Here is a 21079-nt window from a genome sequence, read left to right as displayed (position 1 = left end):
GTGTATCTCTGTGTGTGTGTGTATCTCTGTGTGTGTGTGTGTGTTAGTTGTTTCCAGAATTCACATGTCATACCCTGAAGGCTCCATCACAATCTCTGCAAGGGGAGGCTTATGTCATTTGAAAAAGCTTCCCAGGTGATTCTCATCCCATTCTGTCCTGTTGAGATGGAAAGCCTCTAGGGGGAGTCATCCCCAGCACCTGACACAGAATCTGGCATATTGTAAGTGACTATCACATGTTGGATGATGGTGGGGACAAGAAATGATGAGGTGAGAAGTCTGTTTTTTCCTTCAATGGACAATGTGCAGACACATAAAATTTGAGTAGTGGCTCAACATAATTAGAGTAATGTATTTAGAAACTGATGTGTGATCAGTGATGAGTGGATTAGATTGGAGGAGCGGGGGAGGGATAGCATATGTCATGCTGAATCCTGGGCAAAATGTTGTAGAGATTGCAAAGGATCTGGGGTAACCAGTAAAACTTCCTAGAGTGGAATTCCCTGGTGGCACAGTGGTTAAGAATCTGCCTGCCAATGCAGGGGACATGGGTTCAAGCCCTGGTCTGGGAAGATCCCACATGCCGCAGAGCAACAAAGCCCGTGTTCCACAACTACTGAGCCTGCGTGCTGCAACTACTGAAGCCCGTGAGCCTAGAGCCTGTGCTCTGCAACAAGAGAAGCCACCACAATGAGAAGCCCACGCACTGCAACGAAGAGTAGCCCCTGCTCGCCACAACTAGAGAAAGCCCACGTGCAGCAATGAAGATGCAATGGAGCCAAAAATTAATTAATTAATTAAAAAACAAAACAAAAAACTGCCCAGAGTGACATTCAGACACCAACTTGAGGCACAGAAAGTCTTTATATGAGGTGCTGGAGAAGGACCTAAAAAGTCATCTCCAGGCTAGCAGGTGGTATAACTGCTCAGTGTTCTTCAGCCAGATGCCAGAGAACTCTTCCGCCTGCCATGGCTATGTTGGTTCTAGTTATGCACGTCCAGACTGGAGTGGATCACAGGTATAGAGAATGGGGGAACTGTTCCTAGGCCCAGTTTAGTCTGGAGTAGGACTGTCTGCAGGAGGGGGCCCATTCTAGAACAGCTGCAATTCCTGACTGATCCACTTCAGACAGACTCTAATGCATGGTACCACCAACCGAATTCTAGGCAAGAGTAAATGTATTGACACACCACACAGCATTCATGAAGTCAGAATTTTGGAAAAGGTGAAACTGTCTTTCAGGCTTAAATTATTTCTGCAGTGTTTTGTTTGATTACAGCCTGCATTTAGAAGATGCTTGTCCTTCACTTTCCCATCTCCTTTTAGCCTTTGTCGGTAACGTTGTGGGCTCTACACAGGTGGTTCCATTTGTAATCCATTTGACACAGCAAGACTCTCATAATTAATGAAGCTCCCTACAGCACTGCCAGTGACCTGGAATGTAGGACAGGAGAGGTGCTGAAGCAGAGGAAAGGACAGAAGGCTGAGAGCCAGGAGACCTGGACGTTGCCGGGAGGCTGCCGGGAGCTGCAGCCGAGCAAGGGAGTTTTCTTCTGTGCACCTCTGTCTCCAGCCTTAAACTGGAAGCACAGAAGCAAAGGTCCCATCTCAAATAAAGGCATAATCACTAACCATTACAATTCCTGATCTTGGCCACCTTCCTTTGTTTGTCACTGGAAATCAATGTAAAGCATATTGTTGTTGAGTCAAGTTTTGATTGTGGTGGGAAGGCGGGAAGATAGGATTCAATCTTGAAATGCTCAAATCAACATGGAAGAGTTTCTGAGTTGCGGGACAGGAGGGAGTCTGGAGAACAGGGGATTCAGAGCATTTCCAGGGTGGGTTCCCCACCCGCACCCCGTACGTGCCTGGCAGGATTTCCACATGGTCAGGGTTTGTGTAGTGTAGGAAAAAGGGGTACCAGGAGCAGTATCTTTTCCCTTTTTCTCTCTGCTTCAAACTCACGTGTAAATGGAATGAAAAGAGAAAGGAAAGAAGCAGGCAGAAGGAAAACAGATGGCTCTCTATAATGCTTTTCATCCAGTTAGAATTATGTTTTGACAATAAGGTCCTACAGAAAAAAACTGGAACACATTTCCCCACATTTCACCCCACACCATCTTCTGCATAGATTAGACCTGTGTAATGAATCAATCTCCTGAAAAGAATTCCAGGAAGGTCATGGGGCAGCCTCTATGCTCTGTCTTGGTATACGCAGAGAGAGGGATCTGGCTGATCTGCTGATTAAAATAGTGCCGCATGCATCTGCTAAAAAATGTTCCCATGGTGACTCCAACAGACCTGCTCTCCTTCCTTCAGGCCTTCTCAGACGTCCCAGCAGAGACTCGCATTCCCCTTCCCCACCGCTCCGCTCCCAGTGACGTCATGCTGGGAGTACCCATTAAACATGCCCAGAACAGAGATGTATCTTCACGTGCTAAGGGTTCCCATTTCTCCCCGCAATGAAGAAACCTTAATTTCCCACAAGACTTCACCTGAATTTTAAAAATTATTTTTAAATCATACAGCATTACTCCCTCCTGAAGAAGTCCTTCTGTCTCCTAGCTTTTTCCTTTGCATGGCCCAAATGGATTTAGGGTTCAAGTCCTAGGCATCACTTGTTTCAATTTTTCCCTTTTCACTTGTGTTTTTACTCATAGTATCAATCATTCATTACTATTATTATATTTTTAAAATGTATTTAAAATTCTAATTATTTTTTCCGTTTATAAAAGTTATACAAAATACTTCTACTATAATTTTGGATTCTTTTGGCCACACCACTTGACATGTGGGATCTTAGATCCCTGACCAGGGATCGAACCCACACCCCCTGCAGTGGAAGCGCAGAGACTTAACCACAGGACTGCCAGGGAAGTCCCAGCATTTCTATTATACTTTTTGTGATTATAAAAATATCCTAAGTAAAGAAAATAAAATTTCTATTTTTCCAATAATGCCCGATTCAAAAACTGTTGGATGAACTTTCACTAAATATAGAGGGACTGTTTCAGATATTTAATTTAAAATATAGCCTATGGCATCCATGAAACTCAGCCTGGGGGGCCGTGGGTTGTCATCCTCCTAAGCAACTGGATGTGAAGTAAAAGAAGACCAACCACATCCTGTTGGTGGGGGGGTATTGCCCTACATAATACAAAGGTGAGGATAGCTTCAGACATGAGCCCCAAATCCAACGTCTTAGAGATCAATATTCTGGAGAGCTGGCTCAGGATCACCCTTTCATGGATGCTACACATAGTCTGCTTCAGAGTGAAATGTAGCAGGTATTGTTCAATTTGATGATGATTTGGAGTCTTCCTGAACTAGGTTGGTGGGCCAGCTGGTAAATATCAATAATAATAACAATAATAATAATGCATCTGTGGAGCGCTTGCTCTCTGTAAGGTTGGTAGTGGGCATTGACATGCGTTTAATCATTTAATCCTTACAACAAGCCTCTGAAGTAGGTGGTCTAATTTCTTTTTCAGGGATAAGGAAATGTACATTTCCAGAAGTTAAACTACTTGTTCCAGGAAAACGGCAGAGCAAGCATCGGAACCCAAGGCTAGCCTTAACCATGCTTATTTCTAGCAGCAAACTTGCAGGCTGTGTCCAGAGGGCTCTCATTACTACAACACTCTGTAGTAAAACACTGTTTTCTTAAAACCCTACAAGGCCTCCCAAACACTGTACCGACGGCTCAAGCCAGGAACCCTCGGTCACCAGGCCCTTTGGGGGTGCTTGCTGTTTACCTGATGCACCACATTGCTGGTCTCTTCTTTTCTTTTCTTTCTTTTTTTTTTTTTTTTACTTTTCTTATTATTAAATTTTATTTATTTTTTAATTGAATTTTATTTCTTTTATACAGCAGGTTCTTATTAGTTATCCACTTTATACCTATTATTGTATATATGTCAATCGCCCGCCTCTTATTTTCTGTTACCTGCCTCCGTCCCTTGCAGCTCAGGTCACACTACACTGTCTGGTGTTCTCACCTCCACCTCTCCACCTTCTGCCACGCTGCTCCTTGAGCCAAGTGGAGCTCCCACTCTGCTGCCAACTCTTCTCCCTCCTCACCCAGAGGCAAGCAGCACCCTGTCCTCCCTCCCGCCTGGGCTTTGCTCGGTGGAAACAAGGTGTATCTTTCTTACTTCTAAAAACCCTTTCTCCACCCTCTATGGACCACCCTCTGAAGCTGATGCTTCCCTTAAGGCTGCTCTGGCCATATGTGCTTAGTGAAAGTGATTATTATTAGTCCTTTGTACATATCTTCAGACTCTGGGGCTGCAAAGTTGGGTGCAGGTTGAACAAACATTTAATGTTTATGCTGGGTGTTATTCTACTATGTTCCGAGCATTTCTCTAGGTACTGAAGATAAAACAGTTAACAAAAGCATACAGAGGCCCTCCCCTCACAGAACTTACATTCTAGTGAATATCCCCTTTCCCTTTCTGTGTTTCTGCTTCCTTTTCTGGTGTATACTCCCATAGGATAGTTCCGGAGACAGGCTACCTGGGATCACATCCCAGCCTTTCTACTTACAGTCTGTGTGACCTTGGCCAAGTTAGTTAACCTCTCTGTGCCTCAGTTTCCTGTAAATTTGGGAAACATGAATAGCATTTCCCTCAAAGTTGTTATTAGAATTAAATAAGTTAATGTAGTTAATACATCTAAGGTATTTAGGATAGTGGCTGTGATATTGTAATTTATATATATTGGTCTCTGACCTCATTCTTGGCACAGAGCTACCAAAGCTCTGGGAACTTCCTTAGAGAGCAATAAAGATGTCTTTTGTTATGTTAATGATGTGACCTTTGGAAAACACCTGAGGGTGGGGGCTGGTTGCTAGGAGAATCAACTACGTGATTGGAGGGTTAACAATTTCAATCCCACCCCCTGACTTCCAGGGAGGGGAGAGGGGCTGGAGGTTGAATCAATTGCCAATAGCCAGTGATTTAATCAGTCATGCCTGTGTAAGAAGCCACTATAAAAACTCAAAAGGGCAGGGTTTGGAGAGCTTCTGAGACTGGGCAGAGTGGTGCTCCTGGAGAGGGCATGGAATTTCTGTGCCCTTTCCCCATACCTTGCCCTGTGCATCTCTTCTCTCTGGCTGTTCCTGAGTTATATCCTGTAATAATAAACCGGTGATCTGGTAAGTAAAATGTTTCTCTGAGTTCTGTGAGCTGCTCTAGTGAACTAACTGAACCTAAGAAGGAGTTCATTGGACCCTCTGATCTGTAGCTGGATGTCAGAAGCTTAGGTGACAACCTGAACTTGGGATTGGTGTCCAAAGTTGGGGCTGAGGGCGGGCAGTCTTTTAGGACTACTGAACCCTTAACTCATGGAATCCGACGCTGTCCCCAGTTAGTGTCAGAATTCAGTTGAACTGCAGGACACCAGCTGGTGTCCGATAATTGCTTGGTGGTTTGGAAAAACCCCCATACGTTGGAATTGGATGCAAAATCACAGTGGCAATTTATGTTAATTATTACTATTACTTTGTTTAGATAACAACACAACACGTGGTTGGCAGGGATCTTCCTTTGTAAGTGTTCTTAAGTCTCTTCGGCTTGGCTGTAAACTTCTTAAAGGGCCAAGTCTTCAGTCCTTTTGTGTTTGCCATACATGGTGTGGTGCTTTTCACAGCGTATACAATGAATAAATGCTCTTGACTGATAGGGCCAGTGGAGGAGGTGTCTGTTGTGTCATCAGAGTGTTTCTCAGCTCCCCCTCAGAGCAAAACTGCATTCACCTGATAAACTATTCTCATTCGCTTGTCTTCTCGAGGAAAGACAACTGTAGGCTCAATGCCTTCTATTGCTTGTGTAAAAAAAACAACAACTTGCTTTAATTTCTGAAGAAACAAGACCCAAGGTTATCATGTTAAAAACATCCTCTGCCTCAAAGAGAAATGACAAGACTCACCTTGATTTTTCAATGGTAAAGGCATAGTTTCCCTGAGTTTGCTTAAAAGGTTTTTCATTTCTCGCATGTCTCTGTAAAATTGATAAAAAGAAAAACTATCAGCTGTAAATTTTTGAAATGTAATCTCGAACCGTCTGTTCTGTGAGACAACTGAAGGACAAAGTCTGTGCCTAACTGTACCAGCTCGAGCTTCCAGTAGGCAAATATTGCATTTATTTTGCTTGTATAAGAAAAAAGAAAATCTGAGTTGGGTTGGCTCTGGAAGGAATAAGAATTACTCTGACAAACGTTTCCGCAGGGCATTCTGCTATAGGAGCCCTCATATCTGCCTTCAGTTGGACCTGGCTGAGATCAGAGAAGAGCCTCTGGTAATGAGGACAGTACTTCACGTTTCCAAGGGCAGGTGAAGGGCACGCAACTAGAACAACAGGAGAACCCTGGGCAAAGCTGAGGCTGGGTGATGATGTTCTCTTATCTGGTCCAAGGGCTGTCCTGCCTGTGTGGTTTCACTCCCTGTCGTCTCTCATTATCGTAATTGGAATTCACAGTAACACAGGTGTTAAGCATTCCCAAGGGTCAACACATTAAATTGGCTTGGAATGTTTTTAATGTGCAGCCCAGTTTGAGACCCACAGATTTCTTAGGGCAAAGTGATAGGGAGAAGCAAGGAAGCCCCCTCCCAGACCAGGTCTACTGTACCTACTTCTCCCAGTCACTCCCACCTCCTTTGACCAGAATCTGAACTTTTAGGCTGAACTGAAATAACTCCAACGCTGAGAGCTAGACACTCCTATTATTATTATCAGCCGTAGCTTGCTCTCTGACAAGCTTACAAGGCCTGGATAGAGATTCTGTGCGAGGTTTCTGAGAAGGAACATGGCTTTGCTGAAGGATTACACACTGACCATGGCACTCTGGCAGATACTCCTGGGAATAGAGCAAAGCATTTTCTACTTTATAATTAAGAGAAATCACTCATCATTTGTCTATAGCTCTACCAAACTGTGCCAAACAGCTTTATTGTTTGAATTGTTGGATTTCCAAGCTTAGACAAAATCCCAGTTTTATTAATAGCACGTAATTACCACATGCTTCAATTTTCTATAAACACAGAAATTTGGTTAATTAGCTTTAGAATTATATTACAATCTGAAAGTAGAACTACAATGGCTCTAAATGTCACTGTGTGATACATTTCTAAAAATAAAAAAATAGTGTTCATTATCTTGTCAATGACTCAACCCCACACACACAGAGTCCTCGATGGAATTGCCTAGTGTTCAGCTGCTTCGTGCTGGCTCTGGGGACATCAGTAGCAAAGGACAAGATATCAGTGTGAAGGCCAATAAACAAGGGGCTTGTCCCTCTGCCTCACAGAATGGAATTTTTAGCATCTAGATGCGTTTATGATTATATTATTGTTATTGCTTCCTTTTCCCAAATGAAATAGAATCACTGTAGAATCTCTTCTTCCCAGGAAAGAAACTCCCTCTCTAGCCATGAGCTACTGCTTGTTAAGACAAATGCATTAACTCACTTTGACCACTAAGGGGCCATCATCTACATCCTGGGAGAGTAAGAGAAGACAGCCCTTTGGAAAGCTGTCTGTGAACTGGACAGAACACTCAGCCCCTGACTGGCAACTGAATAGGCCATTCCATACACCTGAAATCTGAGAATCTAGTAGACATCTTTGCACAATTTTCAGTTCTTCTCCCTTAAACAAATGGAAATTTTGGGACCCATCCTGGTGGGTGAGCTGTGATGGGTATATAGATCCACCTTTCTTCCTTCCCAAGGAAGCACTCCATTTTCATCTCCATGGAGATGCAAGACTGATGGAGTGGGAAAAGCAGAGGCCTGGGAGCCCACATCTCCTGGAGGCTCTGCTATCATTCCACAGATGGATTTGGACCCCTTACCGTCTCTCATCTCAGTTTACTGAGAGCTCTGTTTCTGAATCAGAAAGAGAAAATCTCGACTCTCTCTAGCCCCTGAGTGTTAACTAGAGGAGGATTGGCAGTCTATTTAGGGTAACTTCCCACTTACCTTTCAGTGTTCTCAATGTCTGTGGAAACCTGCCAGGAATGTTGCTGAATATCTACAGGGGATGATGACGAGTCCTCTAGAGCAGGTGTTTCAGCACACTCCTCAATTTTGCAATCCAAACTCTTGGTTCCCCCTCCAGGCTCCTTTCCTAAGGGGGTTGGTGTTGGTAAAGAGAAGAGGATAAGAAATCATAAATGCAAATTCTATACCCAAGATATCACTGCAAACGTTGGCTATGCTTTGAGTCAAATGCTCCATTAACCCTAGAAACTTCTTTGAATACTAAAGTAATGTGTGTGTGTGTGTGTGTGTGTGTGTGTGTGTAGCATATTTTCACAACATTCTGGGAAAGCTATCTGAGGTCAATGCAACCTGAAGATCAAGATTAAAGTAAGGGCCCTGCCTTTGATGGACTATTGGTGCTTTGTAACCCATTCTTCGTGAGTTAGATCGGATCAGCTAGGAAGAGGAGATTCAGCCTGTGAAATTGTGCTGCTTTTTCGGTCCTCAGATGCAGGGGCAGGTAAAAGGGCCAGGAGCAGGTGACACCCAGCAGAAGAAATAGGAGCTCCTGCCATTCTCTCTGATTCTGACACTAGCCCTCTGGGCCTGTGAGAAGCAGCAGAGATTATGGACCTGCCTTCCATTTCCTTGGCTCTCCAACCTCCTTCAGTGTATCATTCTATAAGGAAAGAGCCCAGTCTCAAGATCCAGCCTCACTCTGCTGAGACCACAAAGTGCAATCAACTAAAGCACCATGTACTGGGTAGCCGTCCACAGTACTGAACTGCCAATGCACTAAGACTTGTATTTACTGGGACTGATCTCAAGGGAATAAATCAATACTTTCTGGAAACAAATCTCCGAATTGGTTAGGCCATAAATTCATATGAAATTAAATGGGAGTTATAGTCCGTGGCCCCGATATCCTCTGTTAATGTCTTTTATTCTGCCTTGAACTTCTGGGTATCTGCAAGGGTGTATCTTGCTATCATGGGAATGGCATACGAGGCCCAAGAACTGGGAGTTAATTTTTTATTTGTGTGTGTGTGTGTGTGTGTGTGTTTATGCTGTGCCGCATGGCTTGTGGGATCTCAGTTCCCTGACCAGGGATGGAACCTGGGGCCCCAGCAGTGAGAGCGCCGAGCTCTAACCACTGGACTGCCAGGGAATTCTCAAGAACTGGGTTTTATTTATTTACTTTCATTTTTTAAATATATCTTTATTGTCGTATAATTGCTTTACAATGTTGTGTTAGTTTCTGCTGTACAACAAAGTGAATCAGCTATAGGTATATATATATCCCCATATCCCCTCCCTCTTGAGCCTCCCTCCCACCCTCCCTATCTCACCCTTCTAGGTCATCACAAAGCATCGAGCTGATTTCCTTGTGCTATGCAGCAGCTTCCCACTAGCCATTTTACATTTGGTAGTGTATATATGTCAATGCTACTCTCTTACTTCATCCCAGCTTCCCCTCCCCACTCTGTGTCCTCAAGTCTGTTTTCCACATCTGCATTTTATTCCTGCCCTGCCACTAGGTTCATCAGTACTGTTGTTTTCGATTCCATATATGTGCATTAGCATATGGTATTTGTTTTTCTCTTTCTGACTTCACTCTGTATGACACATTCTAGGTCCGTCCACCTCATTACAAATAACTCAGTTTCGAAGAACTGGGTTTTAAACCTGGCTTTTTCAGTTGTTCATTAACTCACTTGTTCATTCACTCACAATATTTCCTACGTGTCAGCTAAGTATCGGGTACTGGGCTTGGTACTAGAGAGACAGAGGTGAAAGAAAGGATAGTCTTTGTCTCATGGAGCTTAAAGTGCTGGAGATAGGGAACGCGGGTTCGTGCCCTAGTTTGGGAAGACCCCACATGCCGCGGAGCGGCTGGGCCCGTGAGCCGTGGCTGCTGAGCCTGTGCGTCCGGAACCTGTGCTCCGCAACGGGAGAGGCCACAACAGTGAGAGGCCCGCGTACCGGAAAAAAAACAAAAAAACAAATAATTACAAAGCTGTTGTATAACATTATGTAGTCTGTATAAATGGTAGCTATATTGTTGCTTTCACTCTTTCAACCAGTTTTATTTGTATTATGTAGCTACATCTCCAGACTGGTTGTTAAGAAATCGTTACAGCCCGTATCATTGAACATTCATGAGATGGCAGCTCCACCTGGTTACCTTGTAGCTCAATTTCCCTAATCATGATATGATTGTTTTTGCATGTTTTTTTAAAAAAACAAAAACACTTATGAAAAGGAAGGCTCTTTATGGTAAAATCTAATGGGAAGCTTTTCCCTTGGATTCCTGATCTGAAGGCAACTAGCAAAAATCTCATCCCTGTCATTTCTAACCCATGTAGTAGCAACACAAGGAGAACGAGACAAGCAATTAACTGGTAATTAACTGTACAGCATTCATCAGCCTATAGTAGAAGTGGACCTCTGAATATTCAGCCAAAGCACAAACACAAGTTTACTGATGAAAACTTTTGATCCTTTTGTGTATACTTTATGCACATTGATCCTGGGTGATGGAATTGTTTTTTCCAATTTTATGGTATTGCTGTTGGGTAGAAATTAAGTACATAGCATATTACCATTAAGTACATAGCATATTACCATTTCCCAGTGGGAGGGCATTGACCTCTTAAAAGCACTTGCATTGAATCTCCTGGTAGAGTGCACACATGCAGTCCATTTGGCACCTACCTCTGAGCAGTCAGCCTTGGGATGTGAGTCTGAGCAAGAGTGGCTAGCACTTGAGAGAGGGACAAAAGGGTGGTGTCCCCCAAAACAGCCCTCTGCTTTTCAGAGGTCTAAAGGAGAGGGCCACCTGAAAGCACACATGGCTCCTGTTCTGCTCTTTTGGGTTTGAAATGCCATGGAGAATGGAGTATGGTTTGGATAGCAAATGGTAGATGAAGAAGATTCACACAAAGAAATTCTCTGCTTTATGGGCTCTGCTTGGCGTGGGGCCACTGTAGCCCCTACCCTGTGGTCTGGACTGTAGAGCCCAAAACTTTCATTCATGGGAACAGGGAGGACTCAAGATAGCGTGATGTTCCTTCTTGGAGTCCTCTATCTCCTTCATATGTACTCTTCTTATACACAAACACATATGTAAAGTCCAATCCACAATCACTCTGTGTACACTTACTGCCTATACTAATTCTACTTACATAAGACAAAAACATTCTAAAAAAAAGGTAACATAATTATTCATGTATTCCTGAAACATGCCTATGAGCTTGCAATGCCAAGTACACCCTCCTTTCCCTCATTTTCAGAGACTAGATATAACTCTGCTAATGCAGATGCACAAGAATGAAAAACTTGGATGCTGGACTTGCAGTTTGGTGCTTTCTGTCAGCTTACAAAATCTCTGCAGAATTTTGATTATATTACATCTTCTCTGGCTGGCACATCTTGAAAGACAAGAGATTGATAGGAATTGTAGGGGTTTTCAATTCCAGAACATATGTGGGGAGATCATAATTGCTCTCATTTACTGATAGCACTGACTTTACGCTGGGCATCCTCTCCCACTACAGTCCCTGTTTATTGCCTTAATAGAACACTTATCACTAATAGAAACTTATCTTATGTATTTGCTAACTGGTTTATTATTTGCTCACCCCAACCCCACTCTCATCTCCCATCTCCCAAACTGGATATGTAAAGTATGTAAGGCCAGGAACCTTATCTGTTTTCTTCAGTTCTGTAAGTCCAGTACCAAGGACGAAAGCTTACACATCAGATGATTTCAACAGATATACAGCATCAAAAAAAGTAATTATACTATATATGTTATACAGCTTTCTTTGCCACGTTACTATGGTTAGAGATACTTTCATGTTAATGCATTCTGATTTATTTTATGCTTTTGAATGGATGCACAGTATCCTCTAGTAAGGAATTTACATTGTAATTCTTCCCTTTCTCCAGAGTATGCCAGTATTTGTATGGGACAGATCCTTTAAAGCAGAAAACTTGGACAAAGTATATGTATTCACATTTTGTACCTTAATATATATTGCCAAATTGGCCTCTGAAAAGTCTATGCTAATTTACATTTTCCTTCTACCAGCTGTAAATGAGAGAATCTATTTCCCTACACCTTTGCCAGAACTTCATATTATCAATATTTAATTTTTGCTTATTTGATGAAGGAAAATAGAATCTCTCATTGAAGTTTCTTTTCACCTCTTTTATTACTACTGAGATTAAATTTATTTTTCATAAGTGAATTGGCTGCCTGTATTTCTTCTTTTCATTTTCTATTCATATCATTTGCCCATTTAAAAAATAGCGCTGTCTTCAGGACCAGATGGCTTCACAGGCGAATTCTATCAAACATTTAGAGAAGAGCTAACACCTATCCTTCTCAACTCTTCCAAAATATAGCAGAGGGAGGAACACTCCCAAACTCATTCTATGAGGCCACCATCACCCTGATACCATAACCAGACAAGGGTGTCACAAAGAAAGAAAACTACAGGCCGATATCGCTGATGAACATAGATGCAAACATCCTCAACAAAATACTAGCAAACAGAATCCAACAGCACATTAAAAGGATCATACACCATGATCAAGTGGGGTTTATTCCAGGAAGGCAAGGATTCTTCAATATACACAAATCAATCAATGTGATACACCATATTAAAAAACTGAAGAATAAAAACCATATGATCATCTCAATAGATGCAGAAAAAGCTTTTGACAAAATTCAACACCCATTTATGATAAAAAGTCCTGCAGAAAGTAGGCTTAGAGGGAACTTTCCTCAACATAATAAAGGCCATATATGACAAACCCACAGCCAACATCGTCCTCAATGGTGGAAAACTGAAACCATTTCCACTAAGATCAGGAACAAGACAAGGTGGTCCACTCTCACCACTATTATTCAACATAGTTTTGGAAGTTTTAGCCACACCAATCAGAGAAGAAAAAGAAAGAAAAGGAATCCAAATTGGAAAAGAAGAAGTAAAGCTGTCACTGCAGATGACATGATACTATACATAGAGAATCCTAAAGATGCTACCAGAAAACTACTAGAGCTAATCAATGAATTTGGTAAAGTAGCAGGATACAAAATTAATGGACAGAAATCTCTTGCATTCCTATACACTAATGATGAAAAATCTGAAAGTGAAATTAAGAAAACATTCCCATTTACCATTACAACAAAAAGAATAAAGTATCTAGGAATAAACCTAAGGAGACAAAAGACCTGTATGCAGAAAATTATAATACAGTGATGAAAGAAATTAAAGATGATACAAATGGAGAGTTATACCATGTTCTTGGATTGGAAGAATCAACATTGTGAAAATGACTCTACTACCCAAAGCAATCTACAGATTCAGTGCAATCCCTACAGATTCAATGCAATCCCTAGCAAAATACCACAGGCATTTTTCACAGGACTAGAACAAAAAATTTCATAATTTATATGGAAATGCAAAAGACCCCGAATAGCCAAAGCAATCTTTTTTTTTTTTTTTTTTTTTTTTGCTGTACGCGGGCCTCTCACTGTTGTGGCCTCTCCCATTGTGGAGCACAGGCTCCAGATGCGCAGGCTCAGCGGCCATGGCTTACGGGCCTAGCTGCTCCGTGGCATGTGGGATCTTCCCAGACCAGGGCATGAACCCGTGTCCTCTGCATCGGCAGGCGGACTCCCAACCACTGCGCCACCTGGGAAGCCCCAAAGCAATCGTGAGAAAGAAAAATGGAGCTGGAGGAATCAGGCTCCCTGACTTCAGACTATACTACAAAGGTACAGTAATCAAGACAGTATGGTACTGGCACAAAAACAGAAATATAGACCAACGGAGCAGGATAGAAAGCCCAGAGATAAACCCATGCACATATGGTCACCTTATCTTTGATAAAGGAGGCAAGAATATACAGGAATAAAGACAGCCTCTTCAATAAGTGGTGCTGGGAAAACTGGACAGCTACATGTAAAAGAATGAAATTAGAACACTCCCTAACACCATACGCAAAAATAAACTCAAAATGGATTAAAGACCTAAATGTAAGGCCAGACACTATCAAACTCTTAGAGGAAAACATAGGCAGAACACTCTATGACATAAATCACAGCAAGATCCTTTTTGATCCACCTCCTAGAGAAATGGAAATAAAAACAAAAATAAACAAATGGGACCTAATGAAACTTCAAAGCTTTTGCACAGCAAAAGAAACCATAAACAAGACCAAAAGACAACCCTCAGAATGGGAGAAAATATTTGCAAGTGAAGCAACTGACAAAGAATTAATCTCCAAAATTTACAAGCAGCTCATGCAGCTCAATATCAAAAAAGCAAACAACCCAATCCAAAAATGGGCAGAAGACCTAAATAGACATTTCTCCAAAGAAGATATACAGATTGCCATCAAACACATGAAAGAATGCTCAACATTATTAATCATTAGAGAAATGCAAATCAAAACTACAATGAGATATCATCTCACACCGGTCAGAATGGCCATCATCAAAAACTCTACAAACAATAAATGCTGGAGAGGGTGTGGAGAAAAGGGAACCCTCCTGCACTGTTGGTGGGAATGTAAATTGCTACAGCCACTATGAAGAACAGTATGGAGGTTCCTTAAAAAACTAAAAAGAGAACTACCATATGACCCAGCATTCCCACTACTGGGCATATACCCTGAGAAAACCATAATTCAAAAAGAGTCATGTACCAAAATGTTCATTGCAGCTCTATTTACAGTAGGCAGGAGATGGAAACAACCTAAGTGTCCATCAACAGATGAATGGATAAAGAAGATGTGGCACATATATATAATGGAATATTACTCAGACGTAAAAAGAAACGAAATTGAGTTATTGGGTAGTGAGGTGGATGAACCTAGAGTCTGTCATACAGACTGAAGTAACTCAGAAAGAGAAAAACAAATACCGTATGCTAACACATATATATATGGAATCTAAGAAAAAAAATGTCATGAGGAACCTAGGGGCAAGACGGGAATAAAGACACAGACCTACTAGAGAATGGACTTGAGGATATGGGGAGGGGGAAGGGTAAGCTGTGACAAAGTGAGAGAGTGGCATGGACATATATACACTACCAAACGTAAAATAGATAGCTAGTGGGAAGCAGCCGCATAGCACAGGGAGATCAGCTCGGTGCTTTGTGACCACCTAGAGGGGTGGGATAGGAAGGGTGGGAGGGAGGGAGATGCAAGAGGGAAGAGCTATGGGAACATATGTATATGTATAACTGATATACTTTGTTATAAAGCAGAAACTGACACACCATTGTAAAGCAATTATACTCTAATAAAGATGGTAAAAAAAAAATAGGGCTGTCTTGTTGATTTGTAAGAATTCTCTCTATGTAATAGATACTGATAATTTCCACTGTAGGTGAAACTATAAATTACTACCATCTGAGATTTAGAACTTTATTGAAGGATGACTCATTGATTATTTTTTCAGTACTGTCTAGGTTTAATGGTTTATTAAAAGATTTTACTCTTCTTGAGTTAAATTTGATAACTCATTTGTCCTAGGAAAATTTTCACTAAATACATTTTTAATAGTTTGGTTTTCTGTTGTAACTGTTTCATATCTCTAATGCTGTGTATTTATGGCTTACAATTTCTTTGTATTCCACTGTTTCTTGGATTCCATATCTTCCTGTTTCTTTGATTCATTCTCATTTTGCTGGAACATATCTTTGACATTATTTCAGAGGAGATCTCTGATACAAAATTTCTTATTCTTTATATTACTGAAAATACTTTTTCTTCTCTCTCTCTCTCTTGCTGTATGCACACTTAAATTCTAATTGGCTGGATATAAAAATCTATGTTCTAACTAAGTTTCTCTCACAACTTGGATGATATTGTTCCCTTTCTTCTATCTCTACCCAAGGATGCTATGAATGTAGCCTGTTTATGGCCCTCTGAAAATTTTTTATCTTTAAACATTTTGAGTTATGAAATGGTTCCTAAATATGTCTAGCTATGGGTGTTTTATATATTACTCCATTTTTTGGCATTTGATTGGCATTTGCAATCTACTTTCACCAATTTTTTATTTTGAAAATTTTCAAACCTATAGCAAACTTGAAAGAATAATACAATGAACATCCAAATATTCTAGTTTAACCAATTTTTAATATTTAGCCATATTCTTCTTTTATCTCTCTCATTCTCTGTGGGTGTGTGTATATACACATATATATATGTTTCATATATGTGGATTATGTGTAGAACGTGTATATGTACAAATGTATAATATATATATATATAATTTTTTGTTGAATCATTTAAGAGTTGCAGACATTAATGTTACTTTATCCCAAATACTTCAACATATAACTCCTAAAGAACAAAAATGTTTTTCTACATAACCTTAAAACAATTAGCACATGAAAAACTTTATTTAATTTTGATTTAAATGTTTCAATTCAATTTGATACAATGCTATTATTTTATATATATATATATTCTATATTCAAATTTCCCCATTTGTTCCAATAATGTCCTTTATAGCTTTTTTTTTTTACATTGAAGGATTCAAATAAGGATTATGTACCACATCTAATTGTCATGTTTCTTTATTCTCTTTTAATCTAGAATAGCATCCTTGTCTTTTTTCATTTTTCATGACATTGATATTTTTGAATAAAGAGTCTGGGACAGTTGTTTTAAAGAATGTCTTTAAATTTGGATTTGTCTGATTGTTTCCACAAGTCTAGGTTCAGAGTAAACATTTTTGGCAAGAATATTATAGAAGTGATATTGTGTCCTTTTTAGTGCATTGCATTAGAAAGCGTATGTGTTTGTCCCATTATTAATGATGTTAGTTAAGTATTGATTACTTGGTTAAGGTGATTTCTTCCAGCTTTTACCATGGTAGAGGACTCTTTTTCCCTTTGTAAATATTAAGTAATCTATGGAGTGATTTATTAAGATGTTATAGCCTTTTCAATATAAATATTTCTTTAGGTTTGCAAAAAGTTTTTCTATTTTTCTTAATTATCTATTTCTCTCTGTTTTCCCTATTCTTTCAGAATCCTATTTCATGTTAGAGTCTCTGGATCTTAATTAGCCCTATATTCTATATTCACTGTGGGGGGCTGAGCTCTGGGAGAATACCTAGACTTGACTTTTCAGGTCCCTATTTTAGGCTCTCAGTATTTCCATTATAATAATTGTTAAGAACTGTGAAGGGTCTGAGATTTCCCTCTACCTGTGAATTAACTTGTCACAATCTCATGGATCCTGGAAAGAGACACGAGACTCTGGGTTAGAGACAAAGAAAATTTAGCACTCACAAAATTGTAGTAGAGTATCAGCATTTGTGTTTATTTCTTGAGTTTTAATTCCCACAGGGAGACACAAGAAGAGCCAGATCATTATACCTCCACACACACACAGGAACCTTAATCTCAGGAACCCTGAGATTAAGGATCTGAAGTCTTCTATAAGCATGTCTGCCCTTTGCGCTAGAGGGAAACGTTTTCATTATGCTGAATCAATCGTAAGCATGCCTTGCTCTGGAGGGGAGGCACTGTCTCTGTTTTTCAAGAACATTTACTAAATAAACATCCTTGAAAAGATAGTGTGAAACAAACGGCAGTCAGTGCCTCACTTTGCAAGAAAAACTCTGTTCCCTGAAATGCAAGAGCCTGAAGGAGAATGATCTCCCAACACTAATTAACCCATCTATTAAAATTTTATTTGATGGAAAACACTTTCATTTCCAACAAATCCCGTTGCTTCCTTTCTGTTACAGTTACTGCTTTTGAGGTATGACAGACCTAAAATAAATCTGTTGATTACGTTTATATTTTAAATTCTTCATCTGTTTCTACTTTAAAATTTGTTCATCAAGTATTAGTTGTTTGCGTGTTGCCATTTGGTACCTCCCTTTCAGGGTGTTGATTTTTCTTAAAAATCTGCTAATCCCTGGATGTCTGTTTAGCTTTGTCCTTGAGGATCTCTCTTTGCCCATCATTCTGATGAGTATCCTCCTTCTGGTGATTGGAAAAGGGGCAGGATGTGTGGCTGGACAAGGTATCTCTAAAGCTTGTCTTCAGGGTGCTTCTCATCTCCGTTGATAAGTTTACCTGGGCACACAGCCTATTTTTTGGGTCCCGTGTTTGCTTTGAGTTTCCTGTTTACAACTCCTACTCCAAAAAGATATGTGGAACAATTTAGCCTGGGAAAAAACACTGGAGTCATGTGCTCACTTTCTTCTTCCTCTGCAGCAGTCCTTATGGAGGATTCGAGTTACTTCACCCTCTGTTCTGCTTTGCTGCCTGGTCCTGACACTCACAGCAGGTGTCCTCCTGGGGTAAGCAATGATGGTCTTGGTTACTCAGTGTGGGGCAGCCCAGCTTTTCCTGAATGCAATTTCAAACATTTATTTCCCTGACAACAGCTCCAGAAATCCTTCCTGTGATTTGTATTTGTTGACTCCTACTTTGAAGTATGTCTGGAATTGATTTTATTTTTGTCGTATTTTTCTCCTGCATGAATTTCTTTTGTTTCTTGAGTTTCTTATTGGTTGTGGCTTCATTTCTTCATTTATATCTACCAATCCAATCCCTGTTGCTTTCTAGCTTTGAGAAATTCCTCAATTTCTGGTTTGTTGAAATCATACTTCCTTGTTTTTCAGGGCCATGGGAGACTGTTTTGTGTCTGCCGACCTCTATTTTTTTTTTTCCTCTTACAATTAGTAGGGCCCATTTGACAGAGTTATGGCAAATGGATTCTGAGTAAGAGTGATGTATGCCTCTTCCAGATTGGCTTCTAAAAATCCTCCCATGGGAACATCCATGCTTTCTTTTCTCCCCTGACAATTGGATGGATTTGGGGAATGGAAAGAATAAAAGGGCCCACCCCACCCTAGCTCTGGCATTGGACTATGACAATGGTGAATAATGAACTCTCATTGTTCTAATCCATTGAGATTTGATGATGTTTCATGCAGCTGTTACCCTACCCTGACAAATATAAGAACGAATATGGATTTATTCTTTTCATTATATCTTTTGCTGTTATTTCGATGGGTTTTTAGTAGGAGGGGAAATATACGTATGAGTTCAGTCCAACATCTCTGGACAAGCTTCTTTTTCTCCAATTATACTCCCTCTAATTTAACAACAGATGCAGAATGAAAGCAAATTCCTTTGCTTATTCAATAATTATTAATTGAAACTTTATCTGCTCCAGGCACTGTACTAAATGCCGGAGATACAATGGTGAACACACTCAAGGTGATCAACTCTGGAGAGGACAACAGACAACAAATCAGTTGTCTACCCCTCAATGTAACACGTGCCTGGGGGACACATTGCATGGGCATAGGCCCTGCCTTGGAGAGCCAGGAAAAGCTTTCTGCAGGAAAGTCCCATCTAAGTTACAAACCAAAGAAAGCATAGGGTAGACCAGGTGAAAGGGATCGTTGTGGAGTGGGGCAGGGTGGACAATATGTTTCAGGCAGAGGGAGCAACTGGAAAGAACTTCTAAGTTCAAGTTCCTTGAAGTAGTTCAAGATGCCGAGGCAGTTGAGATGGGGTTGCTGGTGAGAGATGAGGCTGGAGAGGCTAGCAGGGCTGTTCCATAGATGTTCTTCTGAGCCACATTAAAAAGTTGGCAGGGGAGCGCCTCACAAACCTGAATGTTGGCCTATCTGAGTTCTGCATCCCCAGCTTCCCCCGTTTGACCAGTTATCCTTAGAAGGAGCACCTGTTTCTAACATCAGGTGGGCTGTCTGCTCTGCTCTCAGGAAAGGGTCAAGCTGCTTCTAGAGGGTAACTTCAAGTCAAAGTTTTACTTTGCCCAAGAGTGACTATGCATTTAAAATCATTTTTTATTATGAAATGAAAAACTCTGTCCCCTGAAACATCAATTTCAGGCCTCAGTGAACAAATATTTTCTTGGGGAGGGGATGGAGGGGGAGGGGAGAAGGGGAGCCTTTAGAGCACCTTAAAATGTCACTAAGCTGGCTTCACTACTGTTGAGAACCAGGATGTCAAAAAGTTGGCCACTTTCCTCAGGGCCTCGCAAAGCTTTTGGCCTTCAGCTCCTTTGGGATTTCCATGTATTTTTAGCCTGTTTATGGATAATATAATAGGCATGTTTGAGGAAAAGTTAAGGGAAACCACACATGAAGCACATACCAGTTTGGAAGGCTAGTTATTCTTATATTTGTGAGAAATGGTCAGTTGTTTAGGTGGAAAAAAACCACATGTGATTGTGGGGCAGCCTCAAGAGTCCCAGAAGACTGGGCTGGGGTCCTTTATTTAGAGTGGAGGCCCCTTTATCACACTCCACTCTGGAGACCTCTTTCCTCCTCTTGATCTCATTTCTCCCATCCTCTTTCTTTTCTATTCATATTTTCCTCTCTCCATTTCCCCTTCTCCTCTCCACTCCTTTCTTGCCTGCCTGTCTTCAGCCTATCGTGACAGTAGGAAGCATTGCCATAGTGTCTCCTTGGAGGCCCTGAGTTTGGACTGCGATGTCCAGCAGAGTCAATTTTATCCATTTGTGTACATTTCCCTAGGAATCAAAACAAAACAAACTAATCTTCTCTGAGCTAATATTCTGTCACTGCACTATCATTTCCTTGATGGCAGGGGCAAATTTCCTATGTCCTTTGTGCTCTTGACACATTATCTGCTATGATACTATACACAGGGAAGCCTCTCGGGACAGTTTTCATACTGACTGTGAACAACTAAATGAACACAGTTTACATGGATGCGTGGAAGCTTATCCACATGGTTACTCTCACTCTCATGCATTTTCATAACGGGTAGGAGATTTATAACTCCATCCAGTGTGAAAAGGACTGGGGAAATGTAAGCTGTTTGTTAAGTAATCCACTTTTGCTCTTGCATTTCCAAAAAGCATGTAATTTAAATAGAAATAAGTTATATTAGTTCAGTTAGTTGTTTGCCTATATTAAAAAATAGTTTCAAAGGCTTTTCTACACTGTGGTAAGAAGATATTCATAGTGCCATAAACACATAGTGGAAAATAATACTTATACCATAAACAGAAATCCATTCTTGCCCATACACTGGGAAATAAACATTT

The 21079-nt window shown here is 40.7% G+C and overlaps 1 protein-coding gene across 2 annotated transcripts in view; it reads right to left on the bottom strand.

Annotated features, from left to right (window-relative positions):
• RGS7BP (regulator of G protein signaling 7 binding protein) overlaps positions 1-21079 on the bottom strand; it is a 118645-nt gene that overhangs the window by 15247 nt on the left and 82319 nt on the right. The window contains exons 4-5 of one of the 2 annotated variants that reach the window (XM_030844103.2): positions 7979-8126; positions 5930-6000 (exon numbers count right to left, since the gene is read on the bottom strand). In XM_030844103.2, coding sequence (XP_030699963.1) covers positions 5930-6000; positions 7979-8126 — 219 coding nt within the window. Of the gene's footprint in view, positions 1-5925; positions 6001-7978; positions 8127-21079 lie in introns of those variants that run through there. The other variant, XM_030844113.2, reaches the window with a different exon arrangement.

Source organism: Globicephala melas, chromosome 3, assembly GCF_963455315.2.
Source record: "Globicephala melas chromosome 3, mGloMel1.2, whole genome shotgun sequence".
NCBI classification, from domain to species: Eukaryota; Metazoa; Chordata; class Mammalia; order Artiodactyla; family Delphinidae; genus Globicephala; species Globicephala melas.
This window is presented reverse-complemented; position numbering and strand designations above follow the sequence as displayed.